This window comes from Scyliorhinus torazame, chromosome 4, assembly GCF_047496885.1.
Source record: "Scyliorhinus torazame isolate Kashiwa2021f chromosome 4, sScyTor2.1, whole genome shotgun sequence".
Taxonomy (NCBI): domain Eukaryota; kingdom Metazoa; phylum Chordata; class Chondrichthyes; order Carcharhiniformes; family Scyliorhinidae; genus Scyliorhinus; species Scyliorhinus torazame.
This window is the reverse complement of record NC_092710.1, coordinates 280789713-280815141: the sequence shown is the minus strand read 5'-3', so window position 1 is coordinate 280815141 and position 25429 is coordinate 280789713. Positions and strand designations below refer to the sequence as shown.

Sequence of the window (25429 nt, the reverse complement as noted above, 5' to 3'; positions counted from 1 at the left end):
TCAAAATCGCATTTACCGGTCTTGGAAAAAAAAAAGATACTGTTGTTATGAAGGTCCCAGTTAGACTCTGCACAGAACACATTCAGGTGTGGCGGGGTGAATAAAATGCAATTCACCGATTAGGGTATTCGTAATATGCACAGTGACACTGCGTATACAATGTGCAAAGTGTCCTCTGGGCAATAGTGGGCTTTCAAAGTTCTGAAATTGATCGCCCACTAAAATTGTGAGTGGTGGGTGTTTATTCGTGTGATCAAATCCAAATTGGGAGGAAAAGAACTGCTAAATAACGTAATATCACCATGGCCATTGCAGCATTAAGGAACATGTTTGGCAAGTACATCATTTCCTTTGAGGTCACATTCAATTTTATTTGCAAACAGGCCTTTCTGTTTTAGATGCTTCATGCATTGGACGAAATAGTGTTCTTCGACTTGGAACAATTATGTAAATAAAACGGCCATTCGATTTCAATTGGAATTACTTGTATTTAATGCCACATTTTCCCAACATGACAGTTTTAATGTGCTTTTTTATTTAAAGAGTGTATATGGAAACCCTTGTAAACACTTTCTCAGTGCCTATTGAGTGTGACTATGTTAATGAAAGTTATAGACATACAACAATTGCTCCTACTTAGATTCAGTCAAGATTAAACAACGAAAGAGAACAGGTTGCCATTAAAGACAGGACAGCAGTTTATGTTCAGACAGCAATGTAATTTCTTCACTGGCAAGAATAAGAAATATGGGCTGGAAAGATTAAGGCCACCTACAAGGCAATACTTGTGTGTGGCGCAATACTGGGAAGAAAACTATTAGCCTAATGTGTAACAACACATTTAATATGACAGAGAGATGCTGCTGGGCATGTATGAAGCCACCGAAAACAGCAACGGGACCGTAGTTCTTCTTGTGGTCAAGCCCTATTGCAAGGCATTCTTTATACCGCAGACTGGTCACGGAAATGTGAGGGCGAAGCCGCACGAGTATTGTGTTTAAAAGTCACATTTCCGCGGCATGATTTACGGGCTGAAGCTCGACGTTGTGCCTCAGCCGTTTCTGGTCTCCGCACCGTTACTGTTTACTTCGTTTTGGCGGCGTGTCCATGGCAGTTCACAATTGGGATAATCCTGTAAATCGCGTGCTTTCAAAGTGTTGACATTGAGTGCTTACTCAATTAAAATGTGAGGATGCCGCTTTCTATAGGTATGTCCTAAAAGGGGAGGGGGGGGGGGGAGGATGGAATATGCTCACCAGCCTACATTTACTTTGATTGCAGTTGTTAATTTTTTGGCATCTAATTCGGCGCTATCTAATCATTCGCTTTATTTTCATCCTCAATATTCGGCGTTTCTAAACCAAAATGTTCATCATACCCCCCCCCCCCCCCCATTATGTGCGGTGATTTACCAGCCCCGACGGACTACTTTTCCGCGTGCTTTATGGAGAGACTTGTCAATTATGTTTTTGCATATCTGATGAGGTGTTTGATCAAACCAAACATATGGCGCTGCTTGTAAAGTGATGAGTAATCTGCAGGGTATCAGAGTGAGTGTGAGGGGAGTGGATCCACTCATCATCTCCTCCCTCTGAAAAGAAGTGTTTCCAAACCCGGGGGAAGCCGCGGACAGGGTCCACCGCACAAGTGGTGCACACACACTGCGCACAAATCCATGCCCTCCAACCCTTTTTTTCGCCACATTAGGTCAAATCAAATAACAAGAATAATTTGCCAGTCGACACCTCAAATTCTAATCGGCCCAAACAATGAGAAACGGGGCTATTTAACTGTTGTGTTATCAAATGGCCCTTCCAAAGTAAATCTCTCCCCATTAATTATGCTCTTGCCAAATCCGAATTAAGGCATAATTTCGTGTTAACATTCTTCTGAAAGCAGGAATTGCCGTTCTGACCAGGTGAGATACCAACAAAATGTAAAACAAATACACTGAGAGGTGCCAGGGACTAAACCCCCAAGCTGACATTTGAAAACACCGAGCTAGTGCCATTATTATCCATACAATTCATCAAAACATTGTGAGTATATATTGCTGACGCCTGATCAATAAATAATTCCGGGTGAAGATATTCCCTTGCGTTGTTTAAATAGAAGTCACCGCGCTCCAGTGGACCCCTGTGCATTCGTTCCCAGTTAAACCCAGGTGAATAGCTCTTGACATGGCGAAAGCGTCAAGAAACGCAATAGTTTTCGCCACTGAAACTCTTAAGCTGGAACGCCGCGTAGGGGAGGTTGGAGCCGGGCCCGGCAGTTGGGAGAAGAAGGCTGTCACCGTGTTAGAGATGTTACGATTTTCCATGCACTGTTGCAGGCTTTTTCAGCAAAACACACAAGTTAGCAGAAAACAAAAACGGAAGACTATACAATCCCCCCATCCCACTCATTCAATAATCAAGCAATCGAGCTTTGGGCAGCAGTTGCCTGAAATACAACATCAGATGGAGACTGTAATCGGTTTGCCGTCTCGACACTCAGCACCCCGGCTTGTTTGTGGACACTCATTCTGAAGGTTGCTGTCAGTACTTGCACTCACTTAACGTATGAGCGAGGGAATTTCAAAGTGCTTCAAATGCACTTTGAGTTCTTTGCAATATTTATTAACTGTTTCCCGGACACAAATTCAGTTCTAGAACCTAACTAGGAAAATGCAGGGTTGTGAAAGGTTAAGACATGAATTGTTAGCAAACAACCCTCATGATTTAAACCAAGTTCAAGCCACAACAGAGTGGATGAGAACGTATCAAGACGTTGAAAACATAAATAAGGCTTTATTCGTTCGCCTAAGTTCAATGCGCAGTGATTAGAGTGGTACTCACGGGCCTCTCTGTTCAATGTAGCTTCACCGGGCGCACTGAATTCAGAATGTACATTTGAACGGGGTTAGTGCCCAGTGGGACAGTTTGGGCTAAAGCAGGGAATTCCGTGGGAGTGGAGGATATTCAGGACTAATTTTCGATTTCAACACAATTCGCACAGTTTACAAGGCGGCCCGGGAAACGTTGCTGAAGGCGAATGGCGATCTATATATCAAAATAGCTGCTTACAGTGTCAATTACAGCCCAACAGAGCAGAAAGACCCCCCCCCCCCCCCCCCCACTCCGCACAAACCCAGCAGACAATCGCCCGCGGCAATCCCGCCTCATAAAACGGTACAAGAAGGTGGCAATGATTTTGAAATGGCCATGTCCAATCGAGACGGATAACGCTGCCATTCGCTATTCTCATCGCTATGAGCTGGGAGTTTTTGCATTGCTGTGTGTGTGTGCAGACACTCCAACAACACTTGTGGCTGCACTTTGCAGCCAGGCTGTTTATTCCAGCCGAACAAACCAGTCACAGCTTCCGTGTGCCGCATTGTTCCCTCGTTTGCAGCGGTTAACAAAGTGCACAATACTTTCCTCCTGTCTAATTGCCAATGGGATGTTCTGAACTCTCAGAAATGACAACCCGCACTTGAGCAACAAGTCACAAATAAGAGGACATTAGGGGAGAGAGGGGCAATCTTTGCTGGGGATGGGGGTATCTCGAACTATTCCTCCCCCCCCCCCCCCAACCAAGTCAAATGTTGCCCGTGTCATTCGCTGTGAATGAGGAAGCCTCCCACGTCGTCTCTGCATTTTCTTTGATTTAACACTTGGTTCAGTGAAAGGGTCAGCGACTGTTTTAAGACACCAGAGAACATTATGTTTATCAATCCACCAGTTAATTGACGTTTACTACAGATTGTGGGGGCCTGGGATGCCATCATGATTTTAAAAGAATATTAACATTGGAGGGGCTACCACTCATTTACAGACACAAATTTCGTTGCTTTGTAAATTGCACTGGCCATTGTTTTAATGTTCCTTTTTGGCAACTGTTATTTTCTTACTGGTTAACAATTGCTGTCCTGGAATTGTGTGCATGTGGAGGGAGGAGCTGGATTGTCATGGCCGTGAGCTATGTCCCGTGCTCCATGCGGCTGATGGCTGGCTCCAAGTTGGTGTTGGGCTTACCTCGGCAAAGGGGTTCATGCCTGTAAAGTGTCGGTGGGCTGAAGAACATAGTTCACCGGCGCCAGGCTGTCCTCCGCACAGTTTTGGGTGCTGCACCTTGATCTCCCCGCCCCCGGGCTGACAAATCAGGTGCTCACTATTCGCCTTTATCTGAAAGAAGCCACGATAACTAAAAATGTCCTCTGTGCGCTGATGCGGTGAGGTCCTCAGCACGTTTTCTAAAACTGTTATTTGTGCACATGGGTGAAGTCACTGAAATTGACTTCAGTATGGTTCACGGGAGCGCTCTGCGGCTCTGATTTGTTGCGCTCTTTTGATCTGTCCCCAGGTACGGGCCAGGTGGCGATCAGAGAGGATCTTTAATATTTGCTAATCTCAGTCGGGGCTATTCCTGAGCTCAAACTGTGTCGCCTGCATTGTTCTTCCTTTGCTGTTTTCTCTCATGGGAAGCAGGCAAGGAAAAAGTGTCACCCAAGATGCACTCACTTGATTAGCTTCTCATATAAAATACTTGTCTGCCTCCTCAAATAAGACTGGCAATAGTGCTGCACCGTAAGAATATCCGTCTCGGAATAATATGTAAGGAAAGCTCTCCAGAATCAAAATAGGCTTGAAGAAATGACAAGGTCCGGATCCGTTAATCAGGTTAGATTCTTAACGGCGGCGCCTGGACTGTTCAGCCCACATCAAGTGGCGGACAACAGTAACGATCAATTGCATTTTCCTTTTAAATGAAACCCCAACAATCTAGGGACGAGGATTTGATATGAAGGGCAAGGAGAAGAGGGGGATTGCTTTAGGAAATATGATCTTACAGGTCTCTTATGTCCAATGTTAATCGCTACCAGACTAACGTGAAAGAGAATGTAATGCATACACGCATGTACACTTTTCAAATTAATTACACATATACTTAGAAAACCAGTTGCCTTTTATTAACAGCCCAATTCCAAATTCTGAAAATGAACCACGGAAAGTGAAATTGAATTGAATCTAATTCTCGAGAATTAGAATGCATGTTCTGAATACATTATTTAGGGTTCTGGGTGATGACTGAATTCTTAGACATGCTTTAAATTATACTATATATGTAGTATATTATACCATACACATATATACACACACGCGTATATATTAACAATGTGGAGTTGGAGATTCATTCTGGGAGACTTGGATCGATTGCTTTCTCCCTTTTTTGGATAGCAGAAAGCCCAGCTGGAGAACGAACTGAGCCGAGGGCTGATTAGAAACCATCGCTTTACTCGCCAAGAACTGCCTTAAATGGCTCCTCTGGGATTTGGTCAATTTTACTGGATCTACTTCGCTTCATTTGGTTACTAATTGGTTTCTTGTTTTATAAATCGAAATCTCATTTTCAGGAAATTACAAAACACAAGCGTCCAGTCCATTGAGGTAATCCGGGTCAGGGGGCATTTACATGGAAATAGTATCATCGTTGCCTCAGTCCCACCGTCGACTTCTTTCTCAGAAAGTTTATTTTCACTCTGTCTCCGTGCCCCACTCTCCGTCCCTCGTGTGTATTTGTGTATGTATTAGAATTAGTGTGTGTGGCTAGTGCGTGTGTTAATGTGTGTGTTAGTGTGTGCTAGTGTGTGTATGTTAGTGCGTGTGTTAGCGTGTGTGCTACTGCGTGTGTCTGTGTGTTAGTGTGTGTGTTAGTGTGTGCTAATGTGTGTGTCTGTGTGTTAGTGCGTATGTTAGTGTGTGTTAATTTGTGTGTTAGTGTGTATTAGGGTGTATATTAGTGTGTGCATGATAGTGTATGTGTGTGTTAGTGTGTGTGTATATTAGTGTGAGTGCTAGTGTGCGTAAGTTAACATGCTTGTGTTAGTGGGTATGTGTTAATGTGTGCCTGTCTGTATATTTGTGTTAGTGTGTGTATGTTATTGTTTATGTTAATCTGTGTTAGTATTTGGGTGTGTTTATGTGTGTATGTTTGTGTGTTAGTGTTAATGTTTGTGTGTGTGTGTACTTGTGTGTGTTTGTCTTTGTGTGTGTACTTGTGTGTGTTTATCTATGTGTGTATGTATTTATGTGTGTTAGTGTTAATGTTTGTGTGTGTACTTGTGTGTGTTTGTGTATATGATTATGTGTGTGTTTATGTGTGTGTGCATTTATGTGTGTGTGTTTATGTGTATGTGTATTTGTTGGTGTGTACTTGTGTGTTTATGTGTGTGTGTTTATGTGTGTGTATTTGGCTGTGTGTTTGTGTGTGTGTATTTGTGTGTGTATGTATGTGTGTTTATGTGTGTATGTATGTGTTTTTGTGTGTATTTGTGTGTATTTGTGTATGTGTTTGTGTGTGTGTTTTTATGTGTGCGCGTGTATTTGTGTGTGCGTATTAGTATTTGTGTGTGTATGTGTTTGTGTGTGCGTTTATGAGTGTGTGTATTTGTGTGTGTGTATTTGTGTGCTCAGCCTTCCCTTGAAATCGGAGCCAATTTAGCCACCAGTTCCCTCCAGCTTAATGTCACTTTCAACCATACAATAACTTGAAAACATTTCTTTTTTATTGAATCAAGTCTTTTAGCACGGAAAGGCTAATTTGAAGGAGGCCGAGGAATCCTTCCAAAAGAGATTATATGTCTCTGCATGGCTGATAGCCTCTTCTTGCTGGGAAAATCCTTCGCCTCCCGAAAGCTGCAGCTATATATTTCAAGGCACAAAAGCAGCTTGTTTCATCTCAGTCCTCTTCAGTTTACAAGAGTATCTTCATTCACCACCTAACCCCCCACCCCCCGCACCAACCAAACCGTGTTTCCATTCTAACGCTTTACAAAAAAAAAGCCAGCTCTCTCAGCTCTGACGGTTGTGCCGCTGTCTCGGCGGTAGGTCAAGTGCAAAAATCACATTTTTAGTCCCCAGTCTCAAGACTAATTCCTCCAGCGATTTCAATGGATTTCGTTCTGTTTAGGAAATGATTTACATTGGATTACTTGTTCAGAACAATCCTTCGAGCCGCGTTTCAATGTCCTTGGACAAGGGAACTTATTACACGGCGTTTGCGTTGAAATGTCAAAAGAGAAAGGAACGTGAGTCTGTGAAGGGGAGCAGGCGAGCTTCTTGTCTCAGTGAATCCCCTCTGCCAAGACACCAACATCACGGGAAAAAAAGTGAGGTACACGTTTTAAAGATGATCTGGAGTTTGACTCACCGCCTCCCCATCCTAAGTAACCCTGGACAGTGTTGGGAAGATATTCCCTTTATATTTCTGGTGTACAATTAAGGACATTTCCACACGATATTAAACGAAAGGGGGGTTCAAGCCCATGATTGTGCTTGAGGACGTTGCTTTGAAAATAGATTGTGTGGGCATGGAATGGGCCACCTCAAGGGTCAGCAATATATAAAGCGCACCCGCAGTTTGGTTCCATATTGGGACGGGGTGCTTTACCATTGAGAAGCTGGTGTACTTTCCCAGGGAGTACCGGGCATTTATTTGAAAATGGCATTGTTGTTTGTGACGCACATGCCCTTAAATGCTGCTGTTTTGGACAAGAACCCCCCGCCCCCCTTCTCCGGAGCACTGGCCAGCGGGAAGGTCTCACAGACCTTGGCTTTCTCACACTCGAGGGTAAATTGTTTGCGGGGTTCTGACCTCCGGCACCTAATCCCCGACCGCATCGCAAAGAACCAGGACGGGAGCGGCTCAAGTCAGAACAGACTTTGGTTAGCCCTGGGAACCAAATGATGCGGGTGGGAAGGGGCCCACCGGTGACATGTTGCCTGGCAGAGGAGTGAGAGTGTGTTGTGTGGACGCGGCTCTGTCAGGCAGCCTGGGTGTGGGGTTAGCGGTACTTGCTGCAATCTGTGGCTGGAATAAACGGTCAGCAGGTTAGGAAGTCGTGGACTTTATAAACAAGAGGCTTTGAGGCAGCGGACTGGAGACTATCTTCAATACGGGTTGCACAAGAAAGGGTGAGATGAGGAAGGGGAAGTGTATTTGTGAGAGCCGGGAGACCCACCCAGAAATTGCTCCAACTCTTTGTTGCTGATGAGTATTGGTCAGATTTCAGTGGAGGGGAGCTAACGATAAATAGCACAGCGTCGCCGAATAACCTCTGGAACAGTCAAGTGCTGAAGGAATAGCTTCCAATCAGCGGCACATAAAGAAGCTCAGCGAGCCTGGCCGCGGGTCCAGTCCTTTCGATTCACACTCCGCAACAGTGACAAGGGGGCGTTGTATCAGTGAGCATGTATCTAACCTGAGGGTGCAACACACACACACACACATCATTCAGAGCCAGACTTCAATTCACAAAAATGAAAACGTTTCCCCCGGAATAAATTGAGCAATGATGGTCCCAGGAGGGTCTTGTGGTGGCGCGGGTAACGGCTCAAGTCCCACTGCCAGGGTTTGATGGCCGTGGAAGGAAGGGGTCCTGGACGTGGCCAAAAGCAGGTTGAATATTTCCAGTTCGCCAAGAGCAGGGGAGTTTGGTTCTCGGCCATACTGTGAGCCGCTGCAGGGTCTGGCCAGGCACCGTCACACAGATCCACAATGATGGAGCGCCTCCTTCCAGCATGGGGCCTGAAGGAGGTGGATCTGGTCACAGAATGAGAACGTCCACCGTTTGATTGCAGTTGTCCACCCACTCACTGAAAATGAAATGAAATGAAAATCACTTATTGTCACAAGTAGGCTTCAATGAAGTTACTGTGAAAAGCCCTAGTCGCCACATTCCGGCGCATGTTCGGGGAGACTGTTACGGGAATTGAACCATGCTGCTGGCCTGCCTTGGTCTGCATTCAAAGCCAGCGATTTAGCCCTGTGCTAAACAGCCCCTGTACACCAAATCAAACCTTTCAATTCCACCTGCTTTTTGTTCAACAGGTTGGATTTTGTTGACTGTGGATTTGAGTGACAATTAATCCAGGGCAGTTAGCAGATGTCCCACTTCGTTGTTCAGAAGCTTGCAGCTCGGCCCAGATCACAGGGCCGCGGCGTTAAGAAAGCGAGTGCAAGGCACACCAGTTCCCCGGCATTACACCTTTTACACGGGGCCGTGGTGTACTCTTGGAGAACCCCCCCTCCCCCTCCGAATTATTCTTCTGTTTTGGAGGAGGGGCGGATAACAGATTCCAAATGAAATCTTTCTTTTTGCTCATCCTGGAGACGCTCTGGTCTATTTAAATTCGGGACCAGAAAGTCCGCACAGGGAGTGTGTGTAATAAAAGGCTACACCTGTCTATATACTTGGACACTTACCCCCCCCCCCCCAGCCACCACCATTCCTACCTGGGGCGAGTTCAGCTTTTCTCGCCAGCCTTTTGTGAGCACCTGATTTCATCAGTTAAAGGGCAGAGGGGTCTGTAAAAGTGACCCCCCCCCCTCCCATCTCCCCAGCACTGGACGGCACCATAGTGTGTACAAGACTGTTGTTCACACAGCACAGAGAAACAACGGCTGCACAGCCCAACGAGAAAAGTGCGCGCTGATGAGAAATGCCAAGCTTTGTGAGGATATTTGTTGTTCGACGTAGACAGAATATTCCTCTGTCTACGTGAGGCCTGCTCCCTGTGGAGGGGAAGATTGTGTCCTCCGGTGTGCCTCCCCGATCAGGCAGCTTCACATCCGACCCCATAACCCACATCAAACATGAATGAAATATAATAAAATGTCAATACAAACACTTATTCAAATATCACTGAGCTCTAGACATACATTTAAGATGTCCACTAATCCCCATTTTATATAGTTATGTTAAATATTAAATACACTCATGGTTTTGCCTTTTATTGCTTTGAACACTAACGCCATATCACACCGAATTGTTCCAGGTAATCACTTTGGTCTAGTTCTATATTTATTCAAACATTAACCCCCCCACCCACACTCATTTCCTTCAATCTGTATCATAGAATTTACAGTGCAGAAGGAGGCCATTCGGCCCATCGAGTCTGCACCTGCTCTTGGAAAGAGCACCCTACCCAAGGTCAATACCTCCACCCTATCTCTATAACCCAGTTACCCCACCCAACACTAAGGGCAATTTTGGACACGAAGGACAATTTATCATGGCGAGTCCACCTAACCTGCACATCTTTGGACTGTGGGAGGAAACTGGAGCACCCGGAGGAAACCCACGCACACACAGGGAGAACGTGCAGACTCCGCACAGACAGTGACCCTAGCCGGGTATCGAACCTGGGACCCTGGAGCTGTGAAGCAATTGTGCTAATCACTATGCCACCGTGCTGCCTGATTATTGCGGAATCGACATTAACACATTCCGTCTCAGACCCCGCCCAACCTTCCACCCCAAAAAAGTCTCCTAATGACCTGAAATAAAATGGAAATATATATATATAGAGAGAGATAAATCCTGCTCCTGGTCTGCTTGGGGGTTACACTTTAGCAGGTGTGTTATGCTGAGTTTTCGCCTCTTGCTGCCCCGCTGTTGTAAACTCGATACCGTTTGTTGGGGTCACAGTCCCTGTGCAGTTTCTGACTGTGTTTTATTTTGGGTGCATATTCCAGGATTAGGAGAAGCCTGGGGCCAAACCAGTCGCACTGGTCACATGGATGTCAGCCGAGAATTGGGATCTCACCTTTTACAGGTAAATCGACGGGAACACGAATTGCCCATTGTACCTTTGTCAATTGCAGGAATTATTGCAGGGATCTGCAGGAACCCGTTTTGTGTCCAAGTTCTTGGCACGAAAAAAAGAGCAAATATCGGTGGGATAAAGGCGGAAGGCGGGGGAACCCTCATACACTTCTAACTTACACCTGCAACCTTAGCAGCAGTCACATCTCAATGTTAGGCAAAAGCCTCGAGTTAGCGACAATATTGTATTTGCAATGATACAGACCCCAGCGCCCTGCCCTGGGACCATCAGTTACACTTTTTGTCAATTTCATGTTTGAAAGGGGGACCGGGCGGTGGGACCCCTCTCGAGGTCACTTTGCATTATCTTCAGATAAATTAGCTCATTTAAGATTATTTTTAAAATCTCAAGAGGAAAACAAGATACCGCGATTACCATGTATTAGTATTTGGAATATTCCTTATGTAAATTTCAGATTGCCGATTAAAGTTATATTTCCGTATGGCGCACCGATGAGAAGAATAAGGCTGCTTCCAAATAAACACCGATTTCCATTTCGCAGTTGAACCCGTAACAACCTTTAAAATAATCCAAATGAATTACTTGTCAATTTATTTTCTGTTCGGGTTCCCACTTGCAGTAAGGTGATACAATCACAGCCACGTCCACAGATGTTAGAAGGGCGGGTGTGGGTCCTTGGGACAGTGAACCGGTAGAGCAGATCACCGACACAATCTAATAAATTGCCCTCACCACTTGTAGCCCAGTGGCGTCGAGAATGATATTAACCGGGTGAAATTGGCAACATTTTGATACAGTAACAGATGAAAACAAAAACAAAGCCAGGCGCACGAACCTGTATTAGATGTCCTCTATTTCACATAATTAAAAATGTATAACGTTATGTATAATGTTAAAATGTATAACGTTATGTATTTATCCTGTGACTAGCAAAAAAGCAATTTGTTTTATTTACACTGTGAACAAGGAAAGTACAAGATGGGCTTGCTGACTGCTCCCCTCCCCCCTTTTCTGATTTGAGGTTAAAAAAAAATCTGGCGTCAATTTCACAGAAGCTTCCTAAACATTTCCCTTTCAAAGTCGGCCAGCTTTCAGCTTCACGGCTCGGTAAAGCACTCTTCTTAGTAATTAATTGCAGCGTGGGATTGCGGCGTTTCCCCCGGGAACCTCCTGCCGCTGTCTCGGTGAATGAAGAAAGCTCGAAATATTCCTCGTCCGCATCAACCCCGTTGTCAAATTATTGGATGGAGCCGACGCGCGTTCAGCCTGTGATGCATGTTTGTTGTTGTTTCTGCTCACTCAGACCTTGGATGGTTTTATCTTCGTGGTGGCCCCAGATGGGAAGATTATGTACATCTCTGAAACGGCATCGGTGCATTTGGGACTATCACAGGTAGGACACGGAGTATCTCCCGCCCTTTCTCTATGTATGTCGGTATGGAATTGATAAAGTACGTAGCCAGTTGCATTTGATTACTCAACAACATCTACAAACTCGCACAAATTAAGTAGGCCTTTTTAAAACATATTTGCGTTTAGCCATTTAATATGTATGTCCGTACATGATGAAGACCTAAATTGACTGATAGCTTTGATCGCTGCCTCCTTATCCATCCCGGAGTCATGATTAATCACTCAGATGAAACATAGTCATTGTGTTTCTATTGTGTGCTCACATTATTCACAAATCATTTCTAAAGATTCTATGCTGCTTGAATTTGATTCCGGGGGGACTGACCCCGATCGGGTTCAAATATGCCCCCTCTTGATGTTTCTTCTTCTTTTATTCACTATCAGGACTAAAAGTTTATTAAATAAAAATGAAATGACAGACAAGACTAACAAAAAGCGCCTTAAAATATACCCAGGACCAAAACGCCATTTTGAAGTGAACAGAGTCCCCTGTAACATTTTGCTTGGCTTTATTACTGTTTTTTTGTGTGTGTGGAGGGGTTGTGGACGGGAGAGGGGGCAAATCACAGATAACATTAGGATTCCAAATTGTGCGTGAAGTAATGCACATTAATCTACAACACAGTCACCACTGTTCAGTGATTCTGTGATCAAGCTGTGTTTTCTAAAATTGTTATGTGTTTAAAGGCTGCTTCAGAAATGTTGACTTTAATCTTAAAGTGCAATACATTATTTTGGTAAGGAGTAAAAACACATTATACTGTTTCAATGCAATTATACACCTACTCGCTTTCAAAAATGAATTCCAGTTGAAGTCTTTTAAGATTCAGTGTTATTTAATTAGTGTAAGCAATGCATTCATTGCTAAACAAATGAAATTCCTGCATGATAGAATACATAGAAGATGCAAACAAAATATTTATAGATCATAAAATAAACGGTCAGTTATTTTACATTTTAGTGTTCACTTAATATTAATCGTATCACAATGATGTGACTGGAGCAGTAACACATTAACATGACTCCTATTATTTGGTTCCATGAAACCAAAATAAATGGTCAACATCAAATTAAAGTACCTAACTGTAGACTAGGAAAAATAAGTACTTTTTTCTGCTCTGCAATTATAATTCTTATTTACATTTAGAGTCTTACTTAAAAAAAACTATCACACGTTTAAGGAGCTGGAGCTATTATGCAGTCGTCACCTCATCAATTGTAAAGATAATGTTGGTGAAAATGATTAACAAGGCAACAATATGTGTTAATGTGGCTAGTGTATGATAAATTGTTTGTGAATACCAGGGACTCATGTCATAATGCTTGGCGTCTGGAAGGAGAAATATCTGTCTTTAATATGTTGATCGTGGATCATACAACATGCGCTCCAATAAACACTTGCAATTTTTGCCTGCATTGTAACAAATATATGACATATGCAAATTTATGAAACTGCAAGGGGAATGTAATAATGTACAAACAGAACCAGATTTTTCTTTGTTAAATTTTTTAAACTTAAATTTTTGAAGTTCTCTGCTGATTCTTTTCTTTCATTTTTTGATTTCTAAAAATTTGGCAAAACAGTGTTGAATAAAATGCAGATCTTTATCTTTCAAAGGCCCCAACTAATTAATGTTCATGCCATGCAAACAGTCATAAAAAATACAAAACAAGCACACCTGAAATGACTTCTTTAAACATATTCAAAGTTGGCAGATGCGGTATAGAAGTAAATGGTTCCCATTTTGCTCGATTTTTCAAACTGATGGTGCGCGAATGAAGGTGATGCATCTATTCCATTTCAGAGTTGTTTTCAAGGGAAGTTTAAAAGTGTTCATGTTAACAGGTAGAGCTGACTGGGAACAGTATTTATGAGTACATCCACCCAGCTGACCATGACGAAATGACTGCAGTTCTAACAGCTCATCAGCCCTACCACTCTCACTTTGTTCAAGGTACACTGAATCTATTCTTATCAGTTTTCACTTGTACTTATATTTTTCATTTTGTAGGGGTGTTTATTTCCTCCTATCACCCACCCACTCTTCCTGCCCAACACCCATCATCCTGCTATGTCAATATCAATGTAAACCCTTGTGTGTTTCAACAGAATATGAAATTGAACGGTCCTTTTTCGTGAGGATGAAATGTGTCTTGGCAAAGAGGAACGCAGGTTTAACCTGTGGTGGTTACAAGGTGAGTCCTGCTCATTTGAGGCTTGATCACATCAGGACTGCCTGTTTTCCTTTGCCTGTTTTATGTCGGTAGTAATTGCAAGCAATTAAAAAAAAACAGACACAGTGAATGAGTGTATATGGGAAAATGAATTTACATTACACCTTAGGGAAAGATTATTTTGTCTAGACTGTGTCTATTACTTTAATATGGAGTATATTTAAAAAATGTTTGTTTGATCCCAAAAGACTAATGTAATTATAAGTTACGGTTACGTATAATGGGATGTAGATCTCAGCGAACAATCATAGTGATGTGGCTTTTCTTCATTTGGGCAAGTCCTTTTGGAAAATTGTGCTTGGGATGTGGGCAGTGCTGGAAGACACCATTTAACACCCATTACTAGTTGCTCCAGGCCATTGAGTGAACCAAAGTATGGTCATACTCGAGCCATGTGTAGACCAGACCAAATAGGATGAGCAGGTACTCTTCTTGAACGAACTGGGATTTTATTGACAATGCTTTTATAATGTTTTTTTTCTACTGCTACAAAATTTATCAAACAATTTATATGGTGGGATTTGAATTCACAATCTCCAAGTTGCTAGTCGATAGCTGCAATACTACCATACCCTATGTATTCAGTCATTTCAAGTTATACATTGGAGGATTTCACATAAATTGATATTTTCCACACTGTCAAACCCAAAAAAGAAATTTATAGCAGAGTAATCTGGTGCACTGTGTATCTAAAGGAGCTCACAACAAAGATGATTGTGGATTAGTCAGCAGCCTCGCTAATAAAATGTAGCTTCAGAGTAGTGAAAGCATATGCTGTACATAAGAATTGTTGTACATGAGAACCTCAGTGGAGTCCAAAGCTCTAATCCACTAAGCAATATTTTTGGTCATTTTGTCAGATTGACAGGTATTGGTGTCTCACTGGAACAAAAATGACACAATGTTTATTTTCTTGATGAAAGTATACCTCATCTCTCTGGACTGATTACACGTTAGAAGTCACCGAGAAGCTTAAAGAGTAACTACCTTGATTGGAAGAAGATGGTATAGGTTGATCATAGAACCACTACAGTACAGAAGGAGGCCATTCGGCCCATTGATCCTGCACTGGCCCTCTGAAAGAGCACCCTAACTAGGCTCCCGCCCTATCCCTGCAACCCCATAACCCCACCTAACCTGCACATTCCTGGACACTCAGGGACAATTTAGCATGGCCAATGCACCTAACCTACACATCTTTGGACAGTGGGAGGAAACCGGAGCATCCGGAGGAAACCCACGCAGACACGGGAAGAACGTGCAAACTTCACACAGACAGTCACCCAAGGCTGGAATTGAACCAAAGTCCCTGGAGCTGTGAGGCAGCAGTGCTAACCACTGTGCAACCACGTTGATAGAAAGAACAAAGGAATTGGAAGAGTGGTTAATCAACAATATGCCAGAAAATTCCTTTCTGCCATATAAATCCACTGGTTTGACTATCTAAAGATGCTGGAATCCTAGAATCCTAAAACTTAACTAGTCCATGAAATTGGAAGGGCAGTCAACAATAAACATGCTTCCATACTTAAACAGCCTGAGTTTGTTATTGTGAAGTACTTGCAACCAAGGATGCAAACATCCTTAAACTTCCCCACAAAGTAGCTCACAGACTAAAGTCATTAGTTTATTAAATGATCAACCAAGAATTCAAGAGTGGGTGACTTGTGTTTTACCATTGTGTTAGCAAATCACACTGTAAAAATTTAACACATCTGTCTCTTACAGGTTATCCACTGCAGTGGCTACCTAAAGATTCGCCAGTACAGCCTCGACATGTCCCCTTTTGATGGTTGTTACCAGAATGTTGGATTAGTGGCAGTTGGCCATTCACTGCCCCCAAGCGCTGTGACAGAAATCAAGCTGCACAGCAATATGTTTATGTTTCGAGCTAGCCTTGACATGAAACTTATATTTCTTGACTCTAGGTGAGAGCATGGTATTGTCAAGTAATCTTTTGGTTTAGGTCAGTGCTGGGCTAGTGAATGGGCCGCATAAGTGGCCCTCCATCTCAGTGGGCGACAAGATTCAAATTGGGCTTGTTCACTAACCATGACCCTTGAACAAGACTGAATACATTTAATGCAGGCCAAATATTTCATAAGCAGTTATAGAAAATGCTTAATCATTAATATATTAATAGAACTGTCATCAGCTACAAGTGGTAAAACAAAAGACATTTACGCTTGATTGGATGCAGAGGACTGCACGTCTCTCACAGTCAGTGCTGCGCACAATCAGTACGCATGTCAGTTCATTTGCCCTTGTATTACATGCATATCACGTCAGTCACACTGGTAGAAAAAAAGTTATGTGGATGGAAACCAGTGGAATGTGGCAACTCTGATCGTGGACAACTGAACAAAATGTCTCGTGGGCTGCACTCAGAACCCTGATGGGCCACATGTGGCTCTCGGGCTGCAGTTGCCCACCACTGGTTTAAGTGAAAGTCAACAATGAATTTTCATTAACTTTTATACACTGCAACTGCAAAGTTGCTTGAATTAGTTCTGTGGCTGTGCAAAATGCACAGTGCTCCATTAGTTATGTAGAAGCTCCCAAACATGGTCAAGTGACTGCAGTAACAATTTAAAAATCAGCATATCTCCTGAACATTAGTGCATGGTGTCATATATGCCTCTGATTTCAGGCCCGTGTTAGTGCAGGTCACCAGAAAATACTTAGCAATGTCCAGCAGCTTTAACCTCCATTCTCAAGAAAATACCCTTCTTGGCACCAGATGATATTTATACTGGAGCAACCATTTTACCATAGGCCTCTCGGTATTAGGAATTATTAGAAACAAGCTTGTGTAATATATCAATGTCTTCTGCCTAGTAGGCCAGCAATGCATCCAATCATTAAAAATCATATTGCAAAAGACAACACTCGAATAGATGAATTCAAGGTGAAGAGTACTATATCTTCATTTATCTGTCTACCATTGTTGTTGGAGTTAATTTTGCAGTCAAATAAAATATTCAAGGCGATAAGTGTTTAACAATTTTAAAATTCTTTCCTGGGATGTGAGCATTTGTTGCTTAAGCTTAATTGCCCTTGAGAAGGTGGTGGTGAGCCACCTTCTTGAACCATTGTAGCCCATCTTGATGGAACATGCTTATTTATATCTGCTTTTGCATGTTTTCTGTTTTCCTCCTGCAGGGTAGCTGAACTGACAGGGTACGAACCTCAGGATTTAATAGAAAAAACTCTTTATCATCACGTCCATGGGTGCGATACATTTCACTTACGCTGTGCCCATCATTTGTGTAAGTACTTTTCCATTTGTGAGAGGATTAATTCATTACTGATTAATATGTGAGCACAAGGATTGCCTTGTTTGGTCATAGCTGTGAAACTTCAATTCACTTCTTTTTCTTTGAGCATAGCAATTGAGTACCTGAGGTTAGAGCAATTCAGCATATTGCAAAGGCAAAAATATTTTCCTCTAATGTGCTGGCAATGATGAGTGCCAAAATTGGTCAGTCTTTTGGAAGCTAAAAGAAAATGAGCCTCAGGGCAGAATAAACAAATTGGGCCTGAATTGTCTGGCCAAGATGCCAAAGTACTTTGCTCATGAATCAAAATGCGATCTTGATCGTTCAAGAGTAAAGCCTGGAAGACTTATAAATCAAATACAGGCCACGTTTGCAATCTTCAGCACTACATTTTAGCACTAGAACAGGAGGTGCATTGTGTTCCAACATTGTAAGCTACTTATTTTTACGAAGAGTGAATTGAGAATATAAAGCAATTATCAAGATGAAATATTGATTAACTTTCCATTCTGTACACAGTGCTTGTCAAAGGGCAGGTAACGACAAAATATTACCGCTTTCTTGCAAAGCACGGAGGTTGGGTGTGGGTTCAGAGCTACGCAACAATAGTCCACAACAGCAGGTCCTCCCGGCCCCATTGCATCGTTAGTGTCAACTATGTTCTCACGTAAGTAATCTTTTATCTCTTCATTATTTTTTAATCACAGGTGCCCTGGCAATAATGCAGGCGCTGCATCACCAGAACAAAATGTACTTTATAAAGGGCCTAAATTGGACAAATGCTACAGGATCTTGGCAGGATGATTGGGCAGAGATAAACTACATTCCCTAAGCAATTAAAAAATGATAGAATATATGTTGGGCAGACTGGAGCTATAAACGTCTTTGAGTATTGCTGAAAAAAGAGACATACTGGTTAAGTTTTTCATCGTGTACTCACAAGGGCAGATTCACACAATATTAATTATGAAGAGAACAACAATTTATACATATGAGAAGAGAGAGCTAACTAGTTGGTATCTGATTGATAGAGGCATTGCCATGGAGAATGCACCAGGGAACAGTTGATTGCCCATCTTTGTTAAAGTTTGGCTCTGATTGGTCAAAGCATTACCATGGGGAATGATCCAGGGAATAGCTGTCCCCCAAGCTTTTATTTAGTTGAAAAAAGTGCAAATGTGTGGACATGTACCTTTTGTTTGCAAACGATAGAGCCTTTTTTGTGCTTATATATAGTTTCTAACACACCTATGTGGGCCACACTGCGAGCTGAACTGATAATCTTAAAATGGTTGTCAGTGTAATGTTTAGCACAATCAGGATTGTTTAGCAAGTACTGTCTAATTGTGGAGTCACATCTAATGTTGGACATTATGGAAGGAATCATCCCAAATTACATTGTTGGGTCAGGCAAGAAAAGCTGTGTGAAACTCACTGGCTTCACAGACACCTTTTCTCGCCTGGTTAAACAGCACTCTGCGCACTTTCGAAATGCTGGTGAGGATCACAAAGCTAGCTGGAGAGCCGGGCCTTAAAGAAACCGGCAACTGCAGGAATCTGTGATTGGAAGGTTGGAAGGGTGCCCCTATCTTCAAAGCTTAATGAAATGCCCCCCACGGACATCAGCGAACCCCCCCCCCTCCACACAGACATCAGGCCCCTCCTCCCCGATGGATAAGGGGAACACACCCCAGTCCCTGCACGCAGAAATTGGAGCCCCCCCCCCCCCCCCCCCCCCCAATGGTAGAGGGTAACCTACATGATGACAGTTCCCCTACCCATGCCTGCCAGGGTGCCAGGGAGCAATTCCCAGGGATGTCCCTCAACCCACAGGAGCTACAGGCACCTCTGCGCTCCCGGCATGGTCATCACGACTGGTTTTCATTTTTGAAAATCCGTCAGTGATTTGCATCATGCGATGACATGTTTCTGGGGGTTGGGATGTGGGGGGGGGGAGGATACGTTGTGGATGGACATTAAGCGCTACAATTATATGTTAATACAATAAAATGTTTGGAAATCAGATTCACATGCTTTCTGGGCATGAACCTGATCACGTCACTGGTGTGGGGTGGGGAAGAGCTCAAACTGAGATCTTGCTGGCGCAAATCCTGTTTTTGGCAGCTCGCGAGATTTAGCGGCCGTTACAGGATTTGTGCGCATGGCTAATGGGGCCATTAAATCGCAGCCTATGTTTTGAATTTTGTAAGTATGGGCTGGTTGGGTATGTTCAGTACCTTCCCCATTGAACAGCTGATGGGATGTGCTACTTGATATGAATGACATACGGCCTACCTACCTGGTATCGCACTGAAATTCATATACCATGTACTCTTTGAGTGATAGGCAGAATGTCTTTTTGGCTTGATGGCAGCATCCTGTTAGTGGCCAATACCACTTGTGTTGCTATTGCATAGCAGCAGCATAAAATAGCTAGTCTCACCTGTTGCTCAAATCTTTGAGCCACCTTATCCTTACAGGGTAATCTGAGGTATACTGGCTACGTTTTGGGTTTGAAAATGACATCCTTCGGACCATTCATGAGTCTGTGTGATATACAGTGCAAAATGATCTGCTCAGAGTAACCATTTTCCAACAGGATGGCTTTGATACACCCTATTTCAGCATCCAGCTTGCACGGTGAGCAAATCGCTTGGGCCCTATTTCCGAGGTTGACGATAAGGCCAATCTTGTAGTGCGTGGAATGGTAGAACTCCCATTGTGCATATTGACCAGTGAAGGTGGGCTTGCAGAAGACAGTCGTAGAAAACTCTTTGCCACATTCCTCGACTAGTCTATCAAAGAAAGGGAACTTATTTGACTGCTCCGTTTCAAAGGTAAATTTGAGTGCCAGATGGAGCCCGTTCTGTGCGTACGAAACTCTTACATGCAACTGCAAATTCAAAGATAGCAAATATATCGTCTATGTATCAGAAAATCCACATAACGGGCTCCTTCCAACACAGCTCTTGTGGAAAGCAACAAAGATGTTTATAGCAGCTGGGATCTCATGGCAACATAATATATTTGAGCATACCTGATTTGGCTAAAAATGAACTCAATTGCATGAGTTGCTGAGTTTATAACTTTCATGAACAGAGATGCAGACAATGGTGGTGTGCCTAGATCACCATGATATAGTGCTGCAGTGGAATTGTCTGTGGTTTCCTTGAGCAGTACATTGGTGAATCGTCTAGTAATGTCGAACAAGCACATGGACATGGCATTGCTATTGATATGGGAATCGTGTATGGTCTTCACAAAAGACTCACCCAGAACTGGTTGTAGCAACCTGCCTAGCCATTTGGCTAATTCATGTTATGCAGAACCAGTCACAGGTGAGATTGAGTGGTGGCAGGTCCACATGCAATGCAAATGTCTGGAAGCGTGTGAGTTCTCACAGACAATTCATGCATACATATCTATAAACCCAGCAAAGGGACTGGAATAGTCATCTCTAACAAGTTTGACTATGTCAACAAAATGCATCCTTTAATAATGGCAGGTCCAAATTCATATCCATTGGATCTGCCACACACAATAACTGGGCATCCCTGCTTGAAAGAAAGATACAAAAATGCTTATTGGACCCCTTGCATCCGGATATGTATCAGCTGCCCAAGATAAACCAAAATTATGTCTCTTTATGCCCTATCTTATCTATGACCGGTTGACTGGTTCTGCACGACATGTATTGGCCAAACAGTTGGGCAAGTGGCTACAACCAATTCTGAGCAAGTAAGTCCACCTTCACTGGTCAGTTTAAGTGTTGAGATTCCAACAGTTCCACGCACTATATCAACAACCTTGTAAATAGGGCCCAAGCCACCAAGCTTGATGCTGAAATAGGGTGCATTACGCCACCCTGCCAGCTAATGTGCTGTAATCACATAAAATCCCGAATAGGCCTCAGGCCTATTCAGTGCATTCCAAGCACTAAGTGCATTCCAATCACTCAAGTGTGTGATTTCACTGTACTTATCTCTCTTTGATGTGGTCAATGTTTGCAAATATTGGGGTTTCACCACTTAGGCCACTGAATTGTGAAGGGAGATGAATGAATCAATACTGCAGGAAGGTTTGTAGAAGCTGTCAATTACAGACCACTACTAGAAAGCTATGATGTCTTACAGTTAATGGATCTGTGAGAACCAGGTGCAGGTTTCAGCTGCTCTCCTTCCAGGAATGGACACATGGAGCTTAAAGGTAAGTGGTACAGCTGAAATTCCTCTCACTGCCCCTGTCTGGACTGCTCTCTAGCTTCCAGACAAGGGTCTCTTTTCTGAGAGGGGGTCCCTTTAGGCAGGGGGTCCCTGTGGGGGATTCCCCTAACTATAAGGGTCCCGGCAGGGGCGGGGTCCCCTATTACAGGGGTCCTTGTGGGGGGTCCCCCTGCTCTATGGTCTCTGTGGGGGTCCCCCTATTACAGTGGTCCCTGGGGGGTCCCCCTATTACAGGGATCCCTTTGGGGGGCATGGAGGATTCTGGTAGATGATGCATAGGCAGGCAGTGCATTGTTGGACGGGTTTGGCCCTTGGATGGTCTCGGATGGTCTCTACCAATGTGGCTCTGACGTGGTAGACCTTGCGGTGGGCTAAGGGGGCAATGGTTGTTGTCTTGCGAGGTTCACCACGCCAGGGCCACACTGGTAGAGATCGCATGTGATGTTCGGCCACGGGGACCGGCGTATCACGGAAGGTCGGAGCATAGGGTGCCAGAACTGCTAAATGGATGCAAATGCGGCATTAAGACCCATTTGCATTTATTTACATGCTCCTGCTGCTGTGCGGCGTGGACCTTGTTCCTGCCGCCTGTGGGGAAGCGGAGCATTGTGATTGGATCGGCACCGCCGCCGATCCCAATTTTGCCCTGACGCCCGATTCTCTGTCCCATCGGGGGATGCAGTCCAGGCGTCGTGGGACGGAGAATCCCGCCCAAGTCTGACATTAGATGTGATCTCATAACTAGACGGCCCTTGCTTTATGATCTGATTATACTAAGAATTACGCGAACACCCAATTTAAGATTATCAGTATATTATCAGCAGTGTCGTTCATTCAAATGCACCGAAAGCTACATATATTCACTCACAGGGCCCTGGCCTCTGCAGACAGAAGGAGCTTGCTCACGTTTTGCACCTTCTTCAACTAAATAAAAGCTTGGGGCACAACCATTCCTTGGATTATCCCGCATGGGAGTGCCTTGATCGATCAGAACTGACCTGCCTGGTTTGAATTTAAACAAAAGCTTGGTACAAGAACAAAGAACAAAGAAATGTACAGCACAGGAACAGGCCCTTCGGCCCTCCAAGCCCGTGCCGACCATGCTGCCCGACTAAACTAAAATCTTCTACACTTCCTGGGTCCGTATCCCTCTATTCCCATCCTATTCATGTATTTGTCAAGATGCCCCTTAAATGTCACTATTGTCCCTGCTTCCACCACCTCCTCCGGCACCGAGTTCCAGGCACCCACTACCCTCTGTGTAAAAAGGGTACATCTACTCTAAACCTTGCCCCTCTCACCTTAAACCTATGCCCCCTAGTAATTGACCTCTCTACCCCGGGGAAAAGACTCTGACTATCCACTGTCTATGCCCCTCATAATTTTGTCGACCTCTATCAGGTCGCCCCTCAACCTCCTTCGTTCCAGTGAGAACAAACCGCGTTTATTCAACCGCTCCTCATAGATAATGCCCTCCATACCAGGCAACGTTCTGGTAAATCTCTTCTGCACCCTCTCTAAAGCCTCCACATCCTTCTGGTAGTGTGGCGATCAGAATTGAACACTATACTCCAAGTGTGGCCTAACTAAGGTTCTATACAGCTGCAACATGACTTGCCAATTCTTATACTCAATGCCCCGGCCAATGAAGGCAAGCATGCCGTATGCCTTCTTGACTACCTTCTCCACCTGTATTGCCCCTTTCAGTGACCTGTGGACCTGTACTCCTAGATCTCTTTGACTTTCAATACTCTTGAGGGTTCTACCATTCACTGTATATTCCCTACCTGCATTAGACCTTCCAAAATGCATTACCTCACATTTGTCCAGATTAAACTCCATCTGCCATCTCCCTGCCCAAGTCTCCAAACAATCTAAATCCTGCTGTATCCTCCGACAGTCCTCATCGCTATCCGCAATTCCACCAACCTTTGTGTCGTCTGCAAACTTACTAATCAGACCAGTTACATTTCCCTCCAAATCATTTATATATACTACAAACAGCAAAGGTCCCAGCACTGATCCCTGTGGAACACCACTGGTCACAGCCCTCCAATTAGAAAAGCATCCTTCCATTGCTACTCTCTGCCTTCTATGACCTAGCCAGTTCTGTATCCACCTTGCCAGCTCACCCCTGATCCCGTGTGACTTCACCTTTTGTACTAGTCTACCATAAGGGACCTTGTCAAAGGCCTTACTGAAGTCCATATAGAAAACATCCACTGCCCTACCTGCATCAATCATCTTTGTGACCTCCTCGAAAAACTCTATCAAGTTAGTGAGACACGACCTCCCCTTCACAAAACCATGCTGCCTCTCACTAATACGTCCATTTGCTTCCAAATGGGAGTAGATCCTGTCTCGAAGAATTCTCTCCAGTAATTTCCCTACCACTGAAGGCAGGCTCACCGGCCTGTAGTTCCCGGGATTATCCTTGCTACCCTTCTTAAACAGAGGAACAACATTGGCTATTCTCCAGCCCTCCGGGACATCACCTGAAGACAGTGAGGATCCAAAGATTTCTGTCAAGGCCTCAGCAATTTCCCCTCCAGCCTCCTTCAGTACTCTCGGGTAGATCCCATCAGGCCCTGGGGACTTATCTGCCTTAATATTTTTTAAGACGCCTAACACCTCGTCTTTTTGGATCTCAATGTGACCCAGGCTATCTACACACCCTTCTCCAGACTCAACATCTACCAATTCCTTCTCTTTGGTGAATACTGATGCAAAGTATTCATTTAGTACCTCACCCATTTCCTCTGGCTCCACACATAGATTCCCTTGCCTATCCTTCAGTGGGCCAACCCTTTCCCTGGCTACCCTCTTGCTTTTTATGTACGTGTAAAAAACCTTGGGATTTTCCTTAACCCTATTTGCCAATGACTTTTCGTGACCCCTTCTAGCACTCCTGACTCCTTGGTTAAATTCCTTCCTACTTTCCTTATATTCCACACAGGCTTTGTCTGTTCCCAGCCTTTTAGCCCTGACAAATGCCTCCTTTTTCTTTTTGACGAGGCCTACAATATCTCTCGTTATCCAAGGTTCCCGAAAATTGCCGTATTTATCCTTCTTCCTCACAGGAACATGCCGGTCCTGAATTCCTTTCAACTGACACTTGAAAGCCTCCCACATGTCAGATGTTGATTTGCCCTCAAACATCCGCCCCCGATCTATGTTCTTCAGTTCCCGCCTAATATTATTATAATTAGCCTTCCCCCAATTTAGCACATTCATCTTAGGCCCACTCTTATCCTTGTCCACCAGCACTTTAAAACTTACTGAATTGTGGTCACTGTTCCCGAAATGCTCCCCTCCTGAAACTTCTAGCACCTGGCCGGGCTCATTCCCCAATACCAGATCCAGTACCGCCCCTTCCCTAGTTGGACTGTCTACATATTGTTTTAAGATGCCCACCTGGATGCTCCTTACAAACTCCGCCCCGTCTAAGCCCCTGGCACTAAGTGAGTCCCAGTCAATATTGGGGAAGTTGAAGTCTCCCATCACCACAACCCTGTTGTTTTTACTCTTTTCCAAAATCTGTCTACCTATCTGCTCCTCTATCTCCCCCTGGCTGTTGGGAGGCCTGTAGCAAACCCCCAACATTGTGACTGCACCCTTCTTATTCCTGATCTCTACCCATATAGCCTCACTACCCTCTGAGGTGTCCTCC

General features: G+C 44.0%; 1 protein-coding gene across 1 annotated transcript in view; it reads left to right on the top strand.

Moving 5' to 3' along the window:
- The window catches only part of sim1a (SIM bHLH transcription factor 1a), a 123895-nt gene that overhangs the window by 1319 nt on the left and 97147 nt on the right, over positions 1-25429 (top strand). Inside the window, exons 3-9 of the mRNA XM_072499845.1 lie at positions 10519-10598; positions 11914-12003; positions 13870-13978; positions 14134-14219; positions 15987-16186; positions 17421-17527; positions 18056-18203. Coding sequence (XP_072355946.1) covers positions 10519-10598; positions 11914-12003; positions 13870-13978; positions 14134-14219; positions 15987-16186; positions 17421-17527; positions 18056-18203 — 820 coding nt within the window. The remainder of the gene's footprint in view (positions 1-10518; positions 10599-11913; positions 12004-13869; positions 13979-14133; positions 14220-15986; positions 16187-17420; positions 17528-18055; positions 18204-25429) is intronic.